This window comes from Heliangelus exortis, chromosome 8, assembly GCF_036169615.1.
Source record: "Heliangelus exortis chromosome 8, bHelExo1.hap1, whole genome shotgun sequence".
Taxonomy (NCBI): Eukaryota; Metazoa; Chordata; class Aves; order Apodiformes; family Trochilidae; genus Heliangelus; species Heliangelus exortis.
Genome location: NC_092429.1, coordinates 13610078 through 13630728, shown reverse-complemented (window position 1 = coordinate 13630728; position 20651 = coordinate 13610078). Strand labels below are relative to the sequence as shown.

At 37.0% G+C, this 20651-nt stretch overlaps 1 protein-coding gene across 21 annotated transcripts in view; it reads right to left on the bottom strand.

Moving 5' to 3' along the window:
* Nucleotides 1-20651, bottom strand: part of ADGRL2 (adhesion G protein-coupled receptor L2) — a 388507-nt gene that overhangs the window by 29078 nt on the left and 338778 nt on the right. For 13 of the 21 annotated variants that reach the window (XM_071750509.1, XM_071750507.1, XM_071750508.1 and 10 more), the window contains 6 exons: nucleotides 14217-15017; nucleotides 6388-6684; nucleotides 5747-5850; nucleotides 4761-4946; nucleotides 3765-3803; nucleotides 805-988 (listed from right to left, as the gene is read on the bottom strand). In XM_071750509.1, coding sequence (XP_071606610.1) covers nucleotides 805-988; nucleotides 3765-3803; nucleotides 4761-4946; nucleotides 5747-5850; nucleotides 6388-6684; nucleotides 14217-15017 — 1611 coding nt within the window. Of the gene's footprint in view, nucleotides 1-804; nucleotides 989-3764; nucleotides 3804-4760; nucleotides 4947-5746; nucleotides 5851-6387; nucleotides 6685-14216; nucleotides 15018-15963; nucleotides 20626-20651 lie in introns of those variants that run through there. The other 8 variants (XM_071750512.1, XM_071750527.1, XM_071750514.1 and 5 more) reach the window with 3 other exon arrangements.

Below are 20651 nucleotides of genomic sequence, written 5' to 3'. Positions count from 1 at the left end.
TTCAGATATTAAAAAGTGAAAAGTGTAATTTTTGCAGTCTATTTCAAGTCTCCATCTTGGCACCCCTCAAACTGGCAGACTTTCAACTTCCTTGTACCTCACTGGCACTACAGTAATCTCTGTAATAAGATTATGGATTTTTCTTATGCATAGCAATGATTTTTGCTTTAACATATCCCACGTACTAATATTTGCACATTTCTAATACCAAAACCCTTAATTTCTCTGTCACCATTTGAACTCCAAATTATGCTCCAACTATCTGCAGCTATTTTGCAGTCTCTGGAGCACAGCTATTCTGCATTGTGGGAGATGTAGTTCACTGAACATGTTTTTACCTGAAGGTAGTCATGTTTGGACTATGTTCTAAGTGTCTAAAATATTTAACTGGCAGAGTATGTTACAAAAAAAAAGTAATTCAAATTCATTAGGAGCAGTTCACACACAAGAAAGCATTTCTGCAGCTCTACAGAAAGCAGTTACCACAAGAAATCCATACTCTGCCGTTCAAGCACTCTCATATCCATACGTTTTTCAAATGATTTTTCAGTGGTAAATCAGCTTTGCAACATCAGCTCCTTTCCATTTTACACCACATTTATGACAACAAAGAAGAATGCGAATTTTGAAGAACTACATAAGAGAAGTGTGCCTGTCTCCCTTGCTTAGGAGCATTTGCCTTTTCACTGTATGTTTCACAGCTCAGCTTTCAAAGAGCATGTGGATATCTATAATATTTTTTCCTGATTTTGTGTAAAGCAATACATGGCACTTTAAATTATGATTGTAAAGAAATTAACTTACCGATATTTTCTGTGGGCATTGAGACTCTAGTTGGTTCTAAGAGATTATCAGCCAAGACAAAAGCCCCTTCTTCTAATGTATCGAGTAACATTGTGGCTGCATGGGCTTGTTCTGAAGAATTCATGTCCTTCCAGGACTCCAGAGCTTCAGGCCTGAGCAGGTTGTCCACTGTATCCACAATTGCCTGCATTCATTAGAAAACTATCATTAGGTCCGATTGCCCTAGGCAGCTGGGGAACATTTCCAACGTTATCTGGTGACAATTATAATACTTAGCTGTCAGAATGATTTACTGTGATTTAATGGCTCTAGAAAACTATTTTCAATATGAAAATATCTTCCATTCTCTTGCTGGATTAGCATTAATAGAAGTGCAGTTAGCCATTAGCATTGTGCAGTCACTAAGTGGTAAACATGCGGATTTGACTTGTCTCATGTCAGATATAAAGATGGTCTTATTAATGTGCTGAAAAATGTAAAAATAAATGCCAGAAGTTTTGCATGAAGCTTTCATCTTAGGGTTAATGCCAAAATGTATAACTTCTATTTAAAAATACTAATGCCGATATTGGCATTCTGCAGTTTAGGCTAAAGTGACAATAATACTTCTCAGGAAACTTAACCCAGATGATGCAAACCATAGAACTATGAATTACTTGTCTGTGACAAACTGTCTTCTTCATTATAGGAGGCGTGAAATGAAACTCAGTGGATATAAATGAGCCTGGGCCATTCTCACTCTCCTTCCTGTTCCTATACCTCTTCACAGATACAAAGATTACTAACTGCCATTCCTGCACAAAGGTCAGTTAAAAAAGGAAATCAATAGAACAAACAAGATGTCCACTGACTGTCCCTGGTAACAGTTAAGGTAAAACTGCAAAACTGAATAAAGCTGCCATTTTAAAAAGTCTTTCTTGTAACAACTCTATCATCGTGTTTTAAGGTTCATTAAGCTGCATATAAAGTAATGGTAAATAAGGAAGAAGACGAACTCAGCAACATGATTACATTATTTTTACAAAATAATCCAATCAATCACAGTAATCAGTTAATCAATTGAAGGCAGGCTCTTACATTAATGCATAATGCAGCTGTGCATTGAGTACACCATGCATTGCTGAAATACCCTGTTTACTCTGTCCCATTTACCTAGTCATAATGTGTCATTAGGCATATATATAATTTGTTTGATCAATTTAAAAGCATTGGGAATGGAAACAGAACATATTGTACAAACAGAAAGATGTCAGTCTGGAATACTATATTGTGCAAATAAATAGGAAAAGTTGGTCAAGGCTAATTCACTCTAGGATCCACTTGTATACATTGCGAGCCACCACGACCTTCCTGGCAGGTGGAAGTTACTATGAAGTGGCATTAAAACCTTTTTTTTTTTTTTCCTTTCTTTAATGGGAGACAGAATATTCAAAATGCTTGCACTGATACTGCTGCAGCCATTACCTACAGTGGAACAGGAATTGGTCTGCAGAGGCTGGATTCATTAGTCACCAAAAACTACAGACTGGAGTGTCTAATCTGAGGTACAAATGAATACTGTCACAAAGTGGGAACCTGCTTCATTTGCATAGTGTAACTCAGCTTTTGATTTGTTATTTCAAGTGGTTTATTAGTCTTATCTATGCATTTGAGACTTTCAGAAAATGACACAGGTTGGAAATTAAGGTTGTGCTATGGTTTCTTGTGTATCTCCATCTGGCATTGACAGTATGTATTCATTAATATGAAAGGTATTTTTATTTATTAGGGGATCATCTAACTCTGCATTTTCCCTGAAGAAAACAATCACCTGCCCCATACTATTTCTGAGATGCTCTCTCAGACAGAGGTGAGCAGGTGGGGGAAAGACCACATGGCCCTTGTGACACAGCTGTTGGAGTAACTACATTGCTGCTCTTCTCTCATGTCCATGTTTACAACTGAAAATAAACTATGAAAGCTCAGCCTTTTGAAACTGTATCTGCTGGATTTCCCTCTACTATTAGAAATATTGTCTAATAAAGGTATTATAAAAATATAATTTGCAAAGCGTATCTTTCTCCAGATCTTTCTTTCTTTTGTCAAGTATTTGCATAACTGGACATCTCCCATGTCTCTTCAGCAAGATTCTTATAATGTTGCAAAGTATTTCAAAGTTCTTTTCAAAAATCATTCTTACATTGTATCTCAGAAGGTACAACAAAAAATCAGAAAGAAACTTTGAAAAAATTAGCAATAAAATTTTTCAGCCAGACACAATCTGTTCTACAACTTTCTTCTTGCTTCACAGGCACCATGTGGCATTACTGGCACTGTATTACAGAGAGGGAGCTGGCCACTTTGGACAGCCATTCTATAGAAGATGAAAGAACCTCAAAATTTGGTAGCAATGTGTTACATGCCTTCCATATACACTGGTAATCGGACATGTGGCACATATTTTACTAGTGAAGTTACAGGAATGTTTGTCTTTACATTTTATTCTGAAGACATTGAATCTGGCTTTTGTAAAAACTATTAAGAAAGAGAGACTTCACTAGGTATAAGAACACACAAAGAACAAAGCAGGCTATTCAATGTACATTTTTCGTGCAGCAAATTAACTCTAAACAGTCTTTGATATAAAATACTACCAAGCTGAAGAAAATTCTGTTAAGATGCTAGCTTGTTCCTCTACCCAAAGCTGTATTATGAGAGAGATGTTGCTTCCAATTCAGACAATAACCATTTCTGTTCTTACAGTTTTGAACAAGTTTAGGTAAAAGAGATACAAAGTTTGATCTTTGTAATTTTTTTTTCTGAGTGTTACACCTGTGCAAAGCCAACATTTGTACAGTTGATACGGGGCACAATACACATTTATCAAAGACTGTAATACATAGGATCATGCAGCAAGATGATAAAGCATGGCAGGTTGATGAAGCAGTGAAAAAGCAAGGTGACAGCACAGGAGGTGTTACCTTAAGGTAAGCCCTACATGTCTTCTCTCGTTTTTGGAGCTTTTTAGTCAAAAAAAAAGAAAATTAAAAGTTAGACACATTCTGGAAATCTTCAGAAATAGAAAATAATTAGTCTGGTCTTTCAAATTCCAAATTTGAACTATAGCCTGGACATGAATCTAGTTTCTGTCCAGTGATGACTATAAAAAAGCATCACACAGGGAATGTCTTTCCACAGTCTTCATACAGATGCCCCAGGTATTTTTCCCCAAATGGTAGGATTTCTGCAAAAAGGTCAAAGGAGAAAATTCTTTTATGGGCACTTAAGCCTGTCTCTGGGACAACTCTTAAGGGCAGACTCTTATTTATTTATTTATTTATTGCCTCTTAAGGGCAATAAAACTATTGCCAAAATAACAGAGGAGTACATGGAGCTGTCTTTCTAATGGAGGATGAAAAAATGTTTCTGAAGTGTTTCTCTGAACATAATTCCACAGAAAACACTTATTCCTATTTTAGGTATGTGGATTATGGAATTTTTATAAAGATCAATTATAAGTGTTGTTGGCATTTTTAGAAGGCTAAGAAAAAGCTTTTATTCTGCAGGAAGTCAGATTAAAATAAAATCCTTCACCTACACAGAATCTCACTGGTTTTATTACATGTTCAGGGTTAAAAGGATCACTAGATAAATATGCTGATTTGTTATAAAATTTCTGAGGGCTAATGCCTATTTCCCTCACATATAGTTATAATGCATTCCAGATTTTAATAAGGGACACAGCTATGTATTTTAGGACCAGGCATCTATTGTGAATTGTATCTTTTTCTCTGAAGAAGGTAATTGCAACTTTCCTCTGTGTATTTACTGCTGTTTTCTCTTACGTGTTTAGTCTAAAACTATAACCGTGAAGGAACAAAGTATAGATTAGAGTTTCTGAAAAAGAAAAAAACAAAACCACGACAATAAACCAAGGGCAATGGTTATCCCAGCAGGAGGTGACAGGAGGTGTGTACCTTGTTATAACTCCTTCCAGCAGAGTCTTTTTCACTGGGTCGCAGTTCCTGCAGCTGAGCATCCAAAATGTCCACCAGCTGCTCCATCAGTCTCACTGATGAACTGACATCGCCAGCAAAGACTGGTCCTTTGGTGTGTTTAGCCAGTTCATTGGCCAAACTAGCAGCATTTTCTCCACTTCTGATCTGAAATGACAATTTGTATTATCTCAGCAGGGTCCCTTGTTCTGCTTTCGGCTCCAGCTCCCTGTGTACCTTTGTTGTGGTGAAATAACTATTTGCACATACATTGAAATCTGCAACTAATTGAGACCAATAAAGTTCTCTTTATCTCAGAAGATTAAAGGTTCTTAGATCCGTGACATACAAAAGCACTTCTTAACAGTCATCAAAACCATAAATAAGACTGGGACTTTTGTGTTAGTTCTTCTATTCAGCCTCTCTTTTATTCTATGTCATTATCAGACAGTAAGAAATCTATCTGTACATAGAAGTGCTTGATGCATTTGAAAGTCAAGTAGCCTGTACTGACAACAAATCATCCAGTTTTTGTAAACTTAGTAAATCTCAGAGGAGAGAGAATACATAAAGTGACTTTGCACTCTAACCATACTGTTACTAATGCACTTGGGAAAAAATCTATTTACTAAAGTATACTTTTTTCTGAAACTAAAAAACTTCCTGTATACCAGTTTTTGCTGTATGTTTTACAGTATTTGATTTATTAAGCAAATATAGCTTTTGTGTCTTTGCTTTAAATAGCAATAAATACAGGTAATCACAGATTCAATAAAAGAATTTAGAGAGAGAGCATGCCAAAACACACACATGAACCTGTTGGTCAATGCACTGCACACCAAGTACACATAACTTCTACTTTAAATGAACACAGAGTAATAAGGCAGCTTCAATAAAGTGAATTATTAATGCTCAGAGTTAAAATCCTTAATTACCAGCATATACCAGATTAAAAGGTTTCAACCAACCTTCTGAGCCAGCTGATTTACCCAGTGTGATGTGCAGTTGCTAAGATCAGGGCCTTTGGGGTTCCATGTTCCCGTTAAGATCACGCAGAGATACGATGCAGTTCCTACAACAGATGTAGAAAACTACAGTGAAATGGAAACCACTTTTCCGCATGCATTCAGGAAATTGGCTAAACTGTGCACCTAAGCAATGTTAAGTTCTGAATGCCACTAATGGCAGGAGTTAACAACAACTGACAAAAATGCAAGGAAATAATGTAGATTATAAACAGCAAGAAAAAGTCAGTAAAAAGTACCAGACGTTTTCTGCAAACAAACAAAAAGCCCTTGATTTTTCCTGGAGCTCATCCAGAGGGGAGCTCATAATGAGAAAGGCAGCTGTAAGCATATTTCACAGCAGTCCTCGAGCGGAGTCCTAAAATTTGACCTGGATTCTTAAAAGCGCACGCGCAAGGGAATTCTGTGGCCACGCTCAAATGCTGATTGAGGATTAAAACTTGACCATTGCCTGTAGATACTGCATCCTACAATGAAAAACTGTGTGACAAGACAGCTTGAAATTTAAAAAGATTCACCGTGAGAGCAGCACATTGCTTTTGAAATGTCTGCTTTAAATGAAAATACATTTTTAAAGGCAGTACCTCGTGTTCCTTTGGGGCAAGGGCGTTCAACCATCATTCCCCTTTGTGTCTGAGGCCAGCTTATCCCCCTGGCTTCAGTGGGTTCACAGAATCTCTCCGGCAAAGGGAAAAAACTTGTGACAGGAGGAATTTTGGTAGTGGAAACAGGTGGTGGTGGCTTCGGTCCTCTGCTTCCTTCCTTTGTTCCTCCAGCTAATGTTGTGCTTATGGGACCTTTCTGTGATGTAGTGCTAGTAGTTGACACTGTGGTTTTGTATAGTTCTGCTGAAGAAGTTATTGTCACTGCTGTGGTAGGCACTGCACATAGAAGATTAAAGCAATAATGAAGTAAATTAGTTCAGAATTATATTTTTAAAAGTTCTTTAAATGTTATTTATGTAATTTTGAAGGATTATCCAGTGTTTTCTTTCCTTTATCTTAATATTACTACTTTCTTATTGATATTCTGGGTGCTTATGGTATAACTTTTTTGTTTTTTTTTAACTCCCAGCTCATACCAGTGTGATGTTTCAGCACAATCTCCAAGTAATCTCTTCCGTAATAAAAATTGATAGTTCCATTTCTAAATGCTGAAAGGCATTACTAGAGAGTTATCAGTACACTGCAAACACAAAGCAATTAAAGACTACTTAATCACTTCTGCGGACAGAATAACTCAAATAGACAGGATCATTTGAATCAGCATGCAGTAAACAATGTAATACAGGCTTTAACAGCAAAGGCAGTGGGCTGTAGCTAACAAGACCATTTCAAAAAACAGACCCCAAAATTTCAAGTCACCCACTACACACCTTCCAGGAAAATAATTACGATAACATCTTCCTACCCAGCAGTCATTCTGCTTGAGCGAGCCGCAGCACGCCTGATTAGCTCCAAACAGAAACAGCACCTAGCATGGACGTGGTGTTCTCCTGTTAGAACATTTTGGGTCTTAACATCCTTTTTTGATAAAGCATGTGTGAAGGCAGAGCTCCTTCAAGCCATTGACATCTACCTAGTTTAATCTTTTATGAAACACCAGGATTGGCTTAGGCCAAATCACTTCTGTCTGGGACATGTAAGTGCTCACTGCACTGACCCATGTCGGGAAGGCACTGCTGGAGCTGCCGAGGTACAGCCTGAGCTATGCCATGGATCTGAGTCTCTGGAGAGAGTATACCAGTTCATGCTAAGGGAGATAACACTCTGAATTTCCTATTCATCACCTTCAAATGTATATTGAGCAACAGCTGGAACAATGCAAGTGAGCAAAGTAGGTGAAACAGTTGTCATTAATTATTTCCAAATCTTCATTAGTGTTCATAGTGCTTTATAGGCACATAAAAGCTCAGATTCTTGTGGTGAGAATAAATAAGCTCACATCATGTATTTTTAAACCCTAACTGATACAGAAATAAAGAAGTTAATTTTTGGATTAACTTTGGTGGATTAAGTGGCTCTTTTCTACCTTTTTTTTCTTCTGCTAGGCCCCTGAACTCTGACTTACTGGACAACGCATCTTCTCTAAATTAAAACATATTTAAAACAAACAAACAAACAAACAAACAGTTGCTCTGCTTTATTTCATCAGATGTTTTTTAAGTGTTTTGAATAAGAGTAACTTTCAGTAGTTTGGCAGATAACAATTACTTCAAAATCTTTTTCCAATTATATTTCAGTTATCATGTATTAGATGCCTCAAACAGAGATTTATCTTTTTTTCAAATTAATTTTATAACATCATGATCTGTTTGCAAAGGTTTCATGCAAAGATGTGCTTTTTATCCCTCTCTCTCACAAATGAGAAACTTCTTCAGAGGCTGTATTCAGCCTCATTCTAGGCTACTGGAACACAAGTCTGTGTAATTGTGCTGAACTCACGGTGTAGTCAGCTACTATGAAACCTGCTGAAATCCCCAGATCTGTTCTGCAAGTTCTTGCCTGACATCTTGTGAAACTGCTGTAATTTTCTTTCGATTACAATGCATCCAACCTTCTAGTGCTTTCCCAATTAACATTTGTCAAAAGCATTTGTAATCACTTGCAGAAGCATCAGGCAACACCTGCTGACTCAGGTCCTGGGGAACTGGTGGGGATGGAGAATGATTCAGGGGACAAACAATTATAACTGTCCATCCCCTAACACATTGTGCTAATTAGCCCATATTTAGTTATTGGAATGTGTATCAGTATTATTGAATCACTACTCAAAACTTAAAATGTTTTGCATAGCTTTGTCTCAGGAATAAAATATCACTATAAGAATTTGTAACAACTCTCTCAAGTTCAGTAGTGAAGTTACAATTTTCAGAATATATTTTGTGCTGCACTCTGAGCCAAAATACCCTGCTGTCATTACACAACTTTAGGTAGAACTCTTTTAATGCTATTCGTTAAAATAAATTTCAAAGCATATCATCTACGATTAAAAAATTACCTGCATAGGTTAGTAGTAGTACATATTTTAGAAGTAATATATTAATATATATAAATAATACATATTTAGAAAAATATATAATATCACTTTTTATAAGAAAGACTTCAAACCACCTCTCTCACAAAACTGAAAAAATACAGATAATTTCTAAGAGATTTTTCACTTGACTTATATTTTAAAAACAACGTGTATTCAAGAATGTACCAGGAAACTTCAGACAGTACAAGCAGTCTGGAAAAGAAGGTTGAAAAAAGTAAGAAACAACCAAACACACTACCGTAAGAAATGCAGCTAGCTTTTAAAAGGCAGATAATTTTGTTTGTAATGACCTGTTGGGGAACTTAATCTGCAAGGCCATTCTCCTGAGCTGCAAGAAGACACATGATAGCTGCCACCACCTGATGTGTCTTGTTCTGCAAGCTTAGGGGGGTGGCACTGCTGGGCACCCATGCACTGGTTTGCAGATCACTTTACCAATATAACAAAATGGCAGTGATGATTAATATGCTGCAAATAAGAAGAACAAACTCCATGTCGAGGTTATTAACCTTTTGTTCCAACTCGCTGGGGTGAGTCTCTACAAGGCTGAAGATAAGTAATTTTTGTCCAATGACAAAAAAGCTGCTTTTGCAATATGGGATTCTATTTTGGACTTTTTGACTAGACCTGAAATATCGAGGACAAACCCAAAATATATTCTGCCTTCTTCCTTTTTTTTTTTTTTTTTTTTTTTAAATAGGTATGTCTCATTAACAGCTAAAGACAGTTTTTGTAAAATAAATTTAAAAATAAAAAAAAATAAGAGCAATAGGAAATACATAGAAAGACTCAAGTTGAGTACATTTAATTTATATTTGTTTCATGTAGCTCCTAACAGCTGATTTAAACAGTTATGCATACTATCTATTTCTAAAAATTAAGACACCACTGGAGTAAAACTTAACACCTGTTTAACAGTGTGATGTCTATAAAAAACATAACATAATCACCTAGGACAGCAGGGGAACAGTGAAGGGTATATTTAGAGAAGGCACACTAACTACCTAGTATTCTTCACCAACAGGTTTCTATTCTAAACTTGCATAAAATACTTTAAAAAAAAAAAAAAAAAAAAAAGCAAACAAAAAACCGAAACAAAAAAACCCAACAAAAATAATCCCCAAAAAGCCAAAACCAAAAAAATACCACCAAAAATATAACTCCAACCTTTGACTTAAAACTGTGCTGAAACACCTGGACAATGTCCCATTTCTGAAACTAATAATGGTTCTATTTTCATCTCTGGTATCTAGGTAATATTAGAAATCAGCTACATAGGTTTTTTTGTTCAACGTTATGCTCTTGAAGGTCAGGTATTTCCATGTATTTGGACACATGAAAATCTATGTGCCCCACTTTGTTTTCAAAAGGAGATCAGAAACCTGTACAAATCCAGATTTCACTGCCTTCTGCTTATTACCACTGTGTGCTTGTTTTCATGCTCCAGTGAATAGCAGGGAAGTCACCAAGACTCACCTAATTACCTATAGGTTCCAGCTATTATGCTAGCCAGTAGTACTCTATTGACCCTGCCAAACCCCGTTTAGGTGAAAGAGAAATGTTTACAAAATCATTTATAAATTTATACTGTGAAAATGATAAAGATGTAAAAAATTAGCAAAATACCTCTGAGTAAGAAATGTGCTTTCTGGTCCCCATTATGTTGTCTTCACTTGTACAATAGCTCTTTAATTAATCTGTAGTGTATCAGATGTGATATAACAGCAAAGATCTAATTTACTGAAGAATTTGTTGTATGACTTTGTCATAGGTTCTTGGCATTATAAAGATTTCATTTCACTAGTTTCCTATTATTTCAAGCTCTTGGTGACAGTACTCTCTGAGCTCCTGTTTTGACCATGCTCACAACACCCATATTTTCCTGCAGTGATCCAATAAAACTTATTGATGGGTAACACGGTACAACAGGAGAGATAACTTCGGTTTGAACAATTTGCACAGATATCACAAATTGGAATGAGTGTAGATGAAGCCTCTCCCTAACGCACTAATACAGAACAAAAGGATTTATGTTCTTTTTGTTACCAAGGAAACCTTACAATGCAATGCTCATATTCACTTTTCTGGGGGGGAAATTCTCCTCATTCTTCCAGATCTTTTACCTTAAAATTCCTTTCACAAATTCCTATTTCAGTGAGGATTCATTTAGTCCCTTGGATACCTCCTTTAGAAAGAATTTAACAGCACATAGCCACTAAATTTACTAAGGGTATAAAAAGTCTGGCTTGTTTTGAATTTTTCACAGTGGCTTTTTTCAAGGCCTGAAATATTTCATTTTATTTCTAAATTCTGGTTTTGATTTTTAAATGTAATTTTGACCCTTAAACTTAGAAAATGTGTTCTTTTGCAGCATCCGAGTGGTATTTGTCATCTGTAGCTCCAAAAACAATTTCAACATCTATGTATTGTAATTCCCATGAGAAGAGGGAAGATAAAAACAACACATGAAGATTGAGGGAACAGTTCTAAGGGCAGCAGAACTCATTGTCAGGGTAAAACAGTAACCTGTCTGCAAGATCCACACTTTCAGAAATCTGAGGAGTTCTCCTGAAGATTAAGACAACAAGAATATTGGGAGCAAATAACACAGACAGTTGCAAGAGGAGAAAATGTCATAGGTTTGCAGAAAGGGAAGGTCAGCGTTAAGTTACTTATAGTGGTATTTAAGAGGTTTCAATAGGCAATTTTAAAAATGAAGAAAAAACAGAAAGAAAAAAGGCAGGTTGGGGGTCAGGGATGAGTCCAAATTTTGGCGCTGGGAGCAAACAAACCCTTGAGCTCAAAAGTGTGACTCAAATGTGACAATTCATCTTTGATGTAGGAAGAAGGGCTGTTGTTTTTGAAGCATTCAGTAGTTGGAAGCTATGGTGTAGACAAGAACTGATAGCAAAGACAGGGAAAAAAAGAATCAGTATGTGTCTATATATCATTATTGCTCCCACGGCAACAGAGGGAACACAGATTGCTGAGCTTCCCACAATGGCCCCAAGTTAACAATTCAAACAGAAAAGGCCAAAACTTCCAATTTTGAGGCACTGACCTTGTGACACCATTAAACATTTGATATTAAAGTACCACTGCAAAAGGCACTTTGAGAAGGTTCTTGTGTTAGGAAACTTAAAGCATGTTATCCTAACGCCTATGTCTTTGAGTAGATGATTTAGAAATCTGAGACAATAACAAAGAAAACCAGAACAAATTAAACACTAAAATGCCCTTCATCAAATGTGCTGAAAATCTGATCTAACTCTATACAAGACAAAAAAATCCTAATATGTATTACACATATACATCCTTTAACTGTAGCAACAGAAAGTCTGATCTTCGATTTTTACAGATTTTACACTGAAACAAAGAAGAACTGAGAATATAATACAACTAAAATACAGAACTAAAAAATGTAAAAAAACTCTTCTTGGTTTTGCACACTATATCCCAAGGACAATCATTAGGTAACTTTTTCCTTTAATTTAGTAGTCTTTAATTACAGGCAGTTGGCTTAAGCAAAAGAGGAAATTAACATCTGCTATGGATAAATCTCTCAAAAAATATTCCTTTTTTGCCTTCATGAGTAAACAGCCAAAGATCTCAGACGATAGGCGAGCACCCTGTCCTGGACTCCTTCTCCTCTAGTTCTGGTCAGAATAAACAATTTAGCTCCCTTCTTTGCATGCCAGCAAGGAACCCAGGAACATAAAGGGGTGTTGGTGGATACCCAAATCTCCTTCTGATATTAGATAGGATGTGGCTAGCACATCTACTTTTAACTTAGTAGCTTTTAGACACTCTCATAATAAAATCTTTACGAAATGTCTTACTGGAGACCTTTGGTGGTTTACTAAAGCAAAGGAAGGATTCCACAAAGCCTTCTCTTCTCTTGTTGCTTTTTCTTAACACTTTTCTTTCAATGCAATGATTTATAGGTTTTGCTACATTCACGGATGCTGCCTGAACTGCAAAAGACACTTAAAATCCGCACCTCCTTGCACTACTAAAGCTTTGGAGAATTCAAAATGCATCTTCATCTCAGTTAAACTGGATGAAGAGTGACACGCATGAGAATGTATGAAAATGTAAGCTTTGAATTTTTTCTAATTACCTAGGAAGGTATGTCTCTGCTAAGAGCAGCCCCAAACAGACTTCCTTGATGTACAGAGAGCAAAGCTTGCCAGGATGGCTGCCCTCACAGCTGGAGCTCTGTCCCCTAACATCTGGAACCTCCTTAAGCCTGGCCCTGTATTGCCAGGGAAGTCTGTGGGAAACAGACTGCACAGATTGTCACTTAGCTCTGGGGATCACTAATGTATTGGTACTAAAATGTCTTGTTCTGCTCCATCTTATGTAATTTTGAACCTAGGAAAAGCTATATGTATGTTGATATAATTGTGTGCACACTACACAGTTTGCACTGCCGTGCATGAATCAGCTTCTCTGAGGCACAATAGCAAGTTTTCATATGCAGAAGCCATTATTATTCTTTTTTTTTAAAAAAGTTAAGTAGAAGAAACAGCTGCTAAATATGCATACCAGTTAGATGAGAGAAGTATTAATTGCTAATGCAATTTATCAACATTCTGCCCTTTGCTGTAAGCATGTTCTGCCACAGAATTTTTCTCTTGGTACTTGCTCTCCTCTGCAGATGTTAGTATGTGGCTGTGCCTGTTTATGTCATTTTTAGGTATTTCTGAGACCTAAAGACCTCTTTTTGTTTCCTCTTTTGTCGGGTAGTTGTTCTAATTTCAAGTGAGCTGAACTGCAATTGTAATGAATTTACCAAGAACCTGCTAAAAAGATGTCAGAAAATCTTATCTAACCTAGAATCAGAAACTGTGAAAACAGGACTGCAGAAAAATATTTATGCTTGGTATTGCACATTAACCCCATACACCTCCTCTGGGACCTCCCAGCACACACTGCTCTCGACTGCTGGCGCCAAGAAGTTAAGAGGTCTGCATGTATGTTGCAATCAATTCAGAAGCTGGGTAACACTGAATGGTTGGAACAGGCTTCTGCCCCTAGTGTGAATGGACTCAAACTTAGTTTAGTTATGAAAGTCAAACTAACTGATGGTATAAAGTAAATAAACTCCCCAACTCGTTCTCAAACAGTGAAAAGCTAAACATATTAAATAAAGAAAAGGAAAAATAAAATAAATAAATAAAAGGCACAAGCCTATAAACCAAGGAAAATAATTCTGTCTCTTTTCACAGGTTCCACAAATTTGCCTTGCACCACTGTAACGCTCAGTATGGGACAGAAAACCCCTCCTTTGCTTTCTGCCAAGAGTGAAGATTGCATAGCTATCTGAAAGAAAGTAGAAAGAGACTGAAGATGAAAAAATGCAAGTTCTTACCTTGGGCAGGATCAGGTGGGCCGAACTCCAAAGAGTATCTCAGAATAAAGTTGTTGTTCCATACATACAGCTGGTTGTCTCTGGGATTGTAATCCACTGCAGCAATGTACTGGTACTGGTTGGGGAAAGGAATGTCCACGTGCTCGCCCCTGCTTAGCCTGGTGTTGTAGATGTAATCGATGGTGTTCTTGCCAGTCTCACTCTCATTGTCCTGATACACCGACCGCACTACATACAGGACACCACAGATCATGAAAGCGTTTGATGCCGCTCGTTTGTCGTATGTCGTTTCCCAGGTGGCCTCAAAGCGCAGGGTGTAGGGGTTCAGCTGGCTAATTACTATCATCCCGTTGTTTTGTTCTGTAGCATAAATTACCCATAAGCCATTTTCATCAACTGCCAAGTCAATATCAGTCTTTCCTCCCCATCGGTAGGGAGAGGTGTCATGGTAATTAGCGTAATTGATTATGGCCTCTCCACTCTTAATTCTAGTCCTCAAGTCAAATTTTACTATGTTCCTAGTTCTTTCCTTGTTAAAAAAGACAGCGCCATCATACACTACAAATCCAGTACCATCCACTCGATTCGGGAGTTTATACGTTGTCTGCTGGCGTCCGTTTTGGAAGTCCTCCAAAGAAGCATATTCTATCAAAGTATCAGTGCGATATGGAGTCCATGGCATGAAGTATATTTTATCTGCAGCCTGGAGAGGATCTTTGCACCACGCACCTGCTTTTTGTTCAGCTTCATATAAATACGGTGAGTCCACAATTGCTTTCAACGTCCCCGGGCAAACAAAAACTAACAGTCACAGAGAGAAGTAAGACAAGAATTATGTCAAATTGAGACTGTCTCACAATAAAAAGAAATAAAGCAAGAAAAAAAATAAGAAAAAAAAAAAAGATAGGTAAATCATAATGACTGTGTCAGGAAGAAAAAAAATCAATTTAATTGGCACTAGATTATACCTTATGTTATAATTAATGCAATTATCACCCTTTATCATCCACTTTTCTTAAAGTTACCATGTTCTTGCTGTACCAGTATGGAAAGTGGATGGGAACTGTTTTCACTAGTACAGACCAAGGCTCAATGGCATACACAGACAGCTGAAAATGTAGAGCTACTCTTGCATTTTCGTCTTAGACTTTTAGTGAGTACGCATTAACGCTCCAGAGCTTTTAACTGGTGTGCAGCAGTGTGCTAGGTCATTTCAGTCCAAAAAAAAATCACATCGACTTGTATAGAACTTTAAGAAGTGGTGAGGCTGAAAAAGGAGGTGCCTCGATTAAAAATAAAGGAACAAAACAAATCATCAGGTATATAGAGAGAGCAATTAGGAGCAGAGAAAACAAAACACAACCAAAGCAATGAATGAAACAGACCAGGAAACCCTGTAACCATGGCATGCTATGGAGAGGGTTCTGGAAGCCAGGCAAGATGACACTTGATTAACAAGAATTTACCAAAGGGTGAGAGAAAGAGGGAAAGAAAGACAAAGAGAAAGGGAGAGAAAAAAGCAAGGGAGTCTTCCCTCCAGCCCAAGTATTTCAGACACTATACCCCGCCACCTACTTTAAGCAGCCAAGTCACTTTATTGCAAACAGTCGACTTCTTTATGAGGTGTACTTATGAGATCCTGCTGATTATCATAATATAAGAGTGTTGTGGGGAGGGGAAGGGAAGAGGTTAACATCCATAAGGCACATAACAAGGAGCTGGGGTTTGGACTGTATACGTTATTTACCTTTTTGCTCCACTTCTATTTTAAGCATCGGAAGAAAAATAAAAAAGTGCAAGGAAAAAAGAAAGAAGATTAACATAAATTGACTATTAATCTAAAGATTAAATCAGTAACAGATGCTAAATATAGGGAGAATAAGAACTGCACTATATTGGATAAAGAGAAACAGACAACAGGAAAACCTAGCAGGAGAGAGATTCTACGGTTACACAAGTGAACATGGATCAATCATTTTAATAGATTAAGGAGGCAATACAGATATGTTGGCATGTAGTTTCACTTAGTGAACCTGCATAAATAATGAATTACTCTACTAATGCACACTATACACACTCTTCTTCTCAAAGCATAATGTTATCAAGTTGTTATGACACATTAATTTATCATATATGTGCAAGTGCACATATATATACTAATTAGATAATAAAAAATCCAAAATGTAGCATATTAATAGTATTGGTTTGTATGTGTGATCATTACACTTTCTCCATCTTTTCCCCAGACATCCCTCTGCTTTTCTTTCTTGTAAAGAAAGCAGCTCACATCCTTTAGCTCTCCTTAGGCTTTATTTTACTTTTTTTCCTGAATGTTAATCTTCAGAAATTTTGCCACTTCTTAGTCTGTAACTGCAAAATCAGACTAGAAGCAATAAGCAAAAACATCTAGAAAAAAGAAGCAAAAGCATGGTAAGCAAGAGGAAAGGAAAGGAAAAAATAACATTGAGCGCATTCAGATACTCTCCAGCATCACTGATTAAGCCCGAAACAGCAAGCTAGTATGCAAGGACAGTCATCATAAGTGTTTAAAGCAAATGTCTATCCTCTGCCACCATATGTGGGAAATTTAAACTGAATCTGATTAACAAAGTGGTATTACTATAGCAATTTTTCCCCAAGGAAGTTTTAAGGAACACATTACAGGAAGACGTATAGCTGAAGTCCACCTAGTAAACAGCTTTTCAATAATTATTTGCAATAAAATCTATTTCTTATACTCCACAGCTTTTGAAGTATGCTCCTTCAGTTTCATGAAATTACCTGGCAAATGACAGATGTGTCAATCAGTGTAACAGTAGCTGCTGATACCAAGGAAGTGTATCAAAACTACTTGCACAGCTATTTCATTTCTAGTGTTACAGTATTATCCAAAGGAATGGATTTGCATGTTCCATATAAAGTTTTGGATTTTCAGTTTCATTTAACAAAATGACATGATTATTTTGACAGAATGCTATTGGCTGAACTGATCTAGTGTTTCTTCAGGGAACAATTCCAAAACTTTATGGGACAGTTCGAGGGGGTTAACATTCTCAAAATGAGCAGTAGTTTTCCCACCTTCTGCTAATTTATACAGTTTTAGGTAGAACAGTTTTTCTGCTATTTCTAATTCTTGAGTTATCCAAGTAAACAGAAAATGTATTCTGAGATGGATTCCCGGGTTTCACAACCAGCGTTTATGACTTTCAAGATTATTCTGTCTGTGAACTTTGATGTGTGAGTTTACTCCTCACCAAAGAACAATTTTGATACTGTACCTGCTTAGAATTAGTAGTAGGAGAGAGGGAAAATGATAGGGATAACTAAAATCATTACTGGCATGTCTGCTGTATATGCATTGGTGTACAGCTGTACATTTTTCAGGGACAGATGGGCTTATTGAAATAAACAAATGCTGTAACGTCCAATCAATACAGACAGACAGAGAATAAAACACTTTAAAACATTTTCTATTGAATTCCTGAATCCAAAATAGTCTTAAAATAAAAATGCACAGATGTACAAAATGGTACTTTTAATGTTCTTCTTTATAGAAGGGCTGACTTCTGTTCTGCAGTCAAAGTGTCAACATACATTGTGCAGCATAATTGAGAGAAATGTCAAGTGTGGAACTCTCCAACTCTCCATTTCTTTGTATTATAATCAATAACACTCTTTATTTTAGGACAAAACAATGCCCATTTCTCTAGAATTTTAAGTTTGTTGGAAATCCACATTAGTACCTCCCAGAGATTTTTTTTTTTTTTTTTTTTGCTAAAGAGGATTAGAAAAACATCAGTGACAGGGCTCCACTGCGAAAATGGAAGCTTTTTGTTATATATTTTCTTATGAGGGCAATGAATTCAGAACCCAGAGAAAGCTTAATTGCTATGTAGCAAAGCAGCTATGTATTTGTGGAAACCAGCAAGGCATAGAGGAACTCATAAACTGCATTTTGTACAAGGGTGACACCAACTCCAGTCTGTAAGGACTCACAACTTTTACCCCAAAACCTGGTATGATTGTGATTTGTAATCTCTCATAGACTGAAAGGCATCACAGTGACACACAGCAAATTTTGCAGTCTTGTATAACTGAAGATGAAGTTCAGAAAAAGTAAGAACCACAACTGAACTTTGCTTAGAAATGCTGGGATGACTAAAAACCCCTTTTCCTAGACCCACAGAAACCTATCCCACCTTCCTAACAAGTCTCTTATGCTGGGGACAGCTGCGATTTGCAAACCTAATGATTTCAGTCCTTCCGTATGTTTAGACATGGAGCACTGGAACAAGTAAGGGAGAAAAAATTAGACTTGATAACGAATTTACAGGCATCAAGAAAAGAGACTTGAAGATATACCAGGATAGGCTTCGTGGGACAAGGAAGAAAGATGGTCAACAATCAAAACTGCTACTGAGGCACAATGTGGTTTGAAATCAAACATGAAAACTGACTGTAGCAATTGGCAATGTTTTTGATGACTGGTGATACTGATAGGTGATGCCTCTTACAGTTCTGGAATTTGGCATAGTGTCACCACTGTGCATATTGCAGCTGAAAAACTCCAAAACTTACAGACTTCGAAAAACAAGAAGTATCCAGAATCCTGAGTTATGACAGACGCAGAACTATGTAATTCAGAGGGTAGGCCAGTGCAATTGACAGTAAACAAAAACAAACATTTTAAAAGTAGAATAACTACATGTTAGAGTACAGGGCAGGCCGCGCTGTGGCACTATACTTCTGAAAACTGGAAAAGAAAATGAGATTCCTGTAGATAGCAATACCCAATCGGTAGAACATATCCACACTTCTCTTCCTAAAACAGCATAAAAAATCATATTTGAACATTATTTGCATTACACATTTTCTCTACGAGCTAGCCTACTGGAACTGGAAACGTGACCTCTTGTCATCTGCCTGAACTCATGGTTTGGAATCAGATGCACTGTCTTCTTTCCGAGAACTTGGGAATGAAAACAGTGCTAAAGTAAAAGTGATCTTTGTGGAACAAAACTTTGGTTAGATTGGGGTAAGACATCACTCCTCAAAAGTGGCACAAGAAGAATGGTTACAACAAGCCACCAATACTACACACAGGAGAAATGGTACTAGGATTCACTGTATGCAGTAGGCTTCCAACCCTACAAATGGTACAGAAAAAAAAAAAAAATCAGCGAACAACCATTCCACAATGACACAGAAGAACTGAAGAAAAAACAGATGATCTGTGTTTGGTCTTTAACAGTGAATGTTCAATATGGTGAAGCAGTACAGAACAGTACTTTGGTTTAAGAAGCCTATATTTTAAAATTGTGCAGGAATCAGTATGGACAGTTTTGATATAGCTTTGCTTATGCCAGAATTAATTCCTTCCAGTTTTGATATATACTGTCACCACAGTGTTTTTCATCTCAGACTTGGCCTGTTTCCTGTACCAACAGAAAAATGTGACTTTGGTTAAGGACTACTGTAGATCAAGAAATTCACACTTAACAATAACTTAGGGGAACCATCAGTGCACTGCTCAGATTCCATTGCAAACACAGCTATTTGTTGAGTTATGCAACGAGGGAGAAGTCACTGCAAAGAATAACCTTACAAGAAAGCAAAACCAGTTAAAAGTGTTGACTCTGCAGAACTTTTAGAAACATGCATACATGTCAATGAAAAAAAAAAGCATTAATTATTTCAAGGAAATAAGTACATCTAAAGCTACTGAATTCTGGCATTAGAAAGAATATTGCACAAAACTGCTTAAGTAGCCATAATTTCAATTTTTTCTACCTCCACATGATTTCAGTATTTACTTTGTTTGCAGTAAAAATCCTGTTTGGCAGCTGATTCATATCTTTTCTTTACATTAAAAATGAATATTTCTGAACCAAGCCTTAGTAACTTATTGATCAGTTATTCAGTCTGAATCTGCATTCGTTACAAACGGGCCCCTGAAGAACAAAGTCCTCTTACAATGTCCCCCAACTGGGCCATTTGCCTCCGAGTGTCAGTGTTGGCTTTGGCTGTGCACCCGAAGTCACCACAACAGCAGGTAGCCTTTCAAGTAGATCATGATTAAAACTGAAGTCAATTCCTGCTTTAGAAGTCTGTGAGCCAAGCCAATTTGTCAGCAACTGGTAGCGGGCAAAAGTACAAATTTCTATCTGGCCTAGTGAATAGCTAATTCGAGTTTGTTTTCTGGAAAAACAGTAGCCTTAAAAGCCAAACACTTAAGAACACAGACAGACACTTGGCCAGCATCACATCATGGCTTCCTTCCACACTTCGTGAAGCTAATTGGAGGCCCTAGTCTGCTAGTGCTCTGCATGCATAATGGGTCCGTGGGCCATAAACATATGCTGCTTTTCTAAGTAACAGAACTCCAGCTTTAATTGTGAGGGCCAGAGGAAGTGAGAAAGGGTAAAAAGGATTATA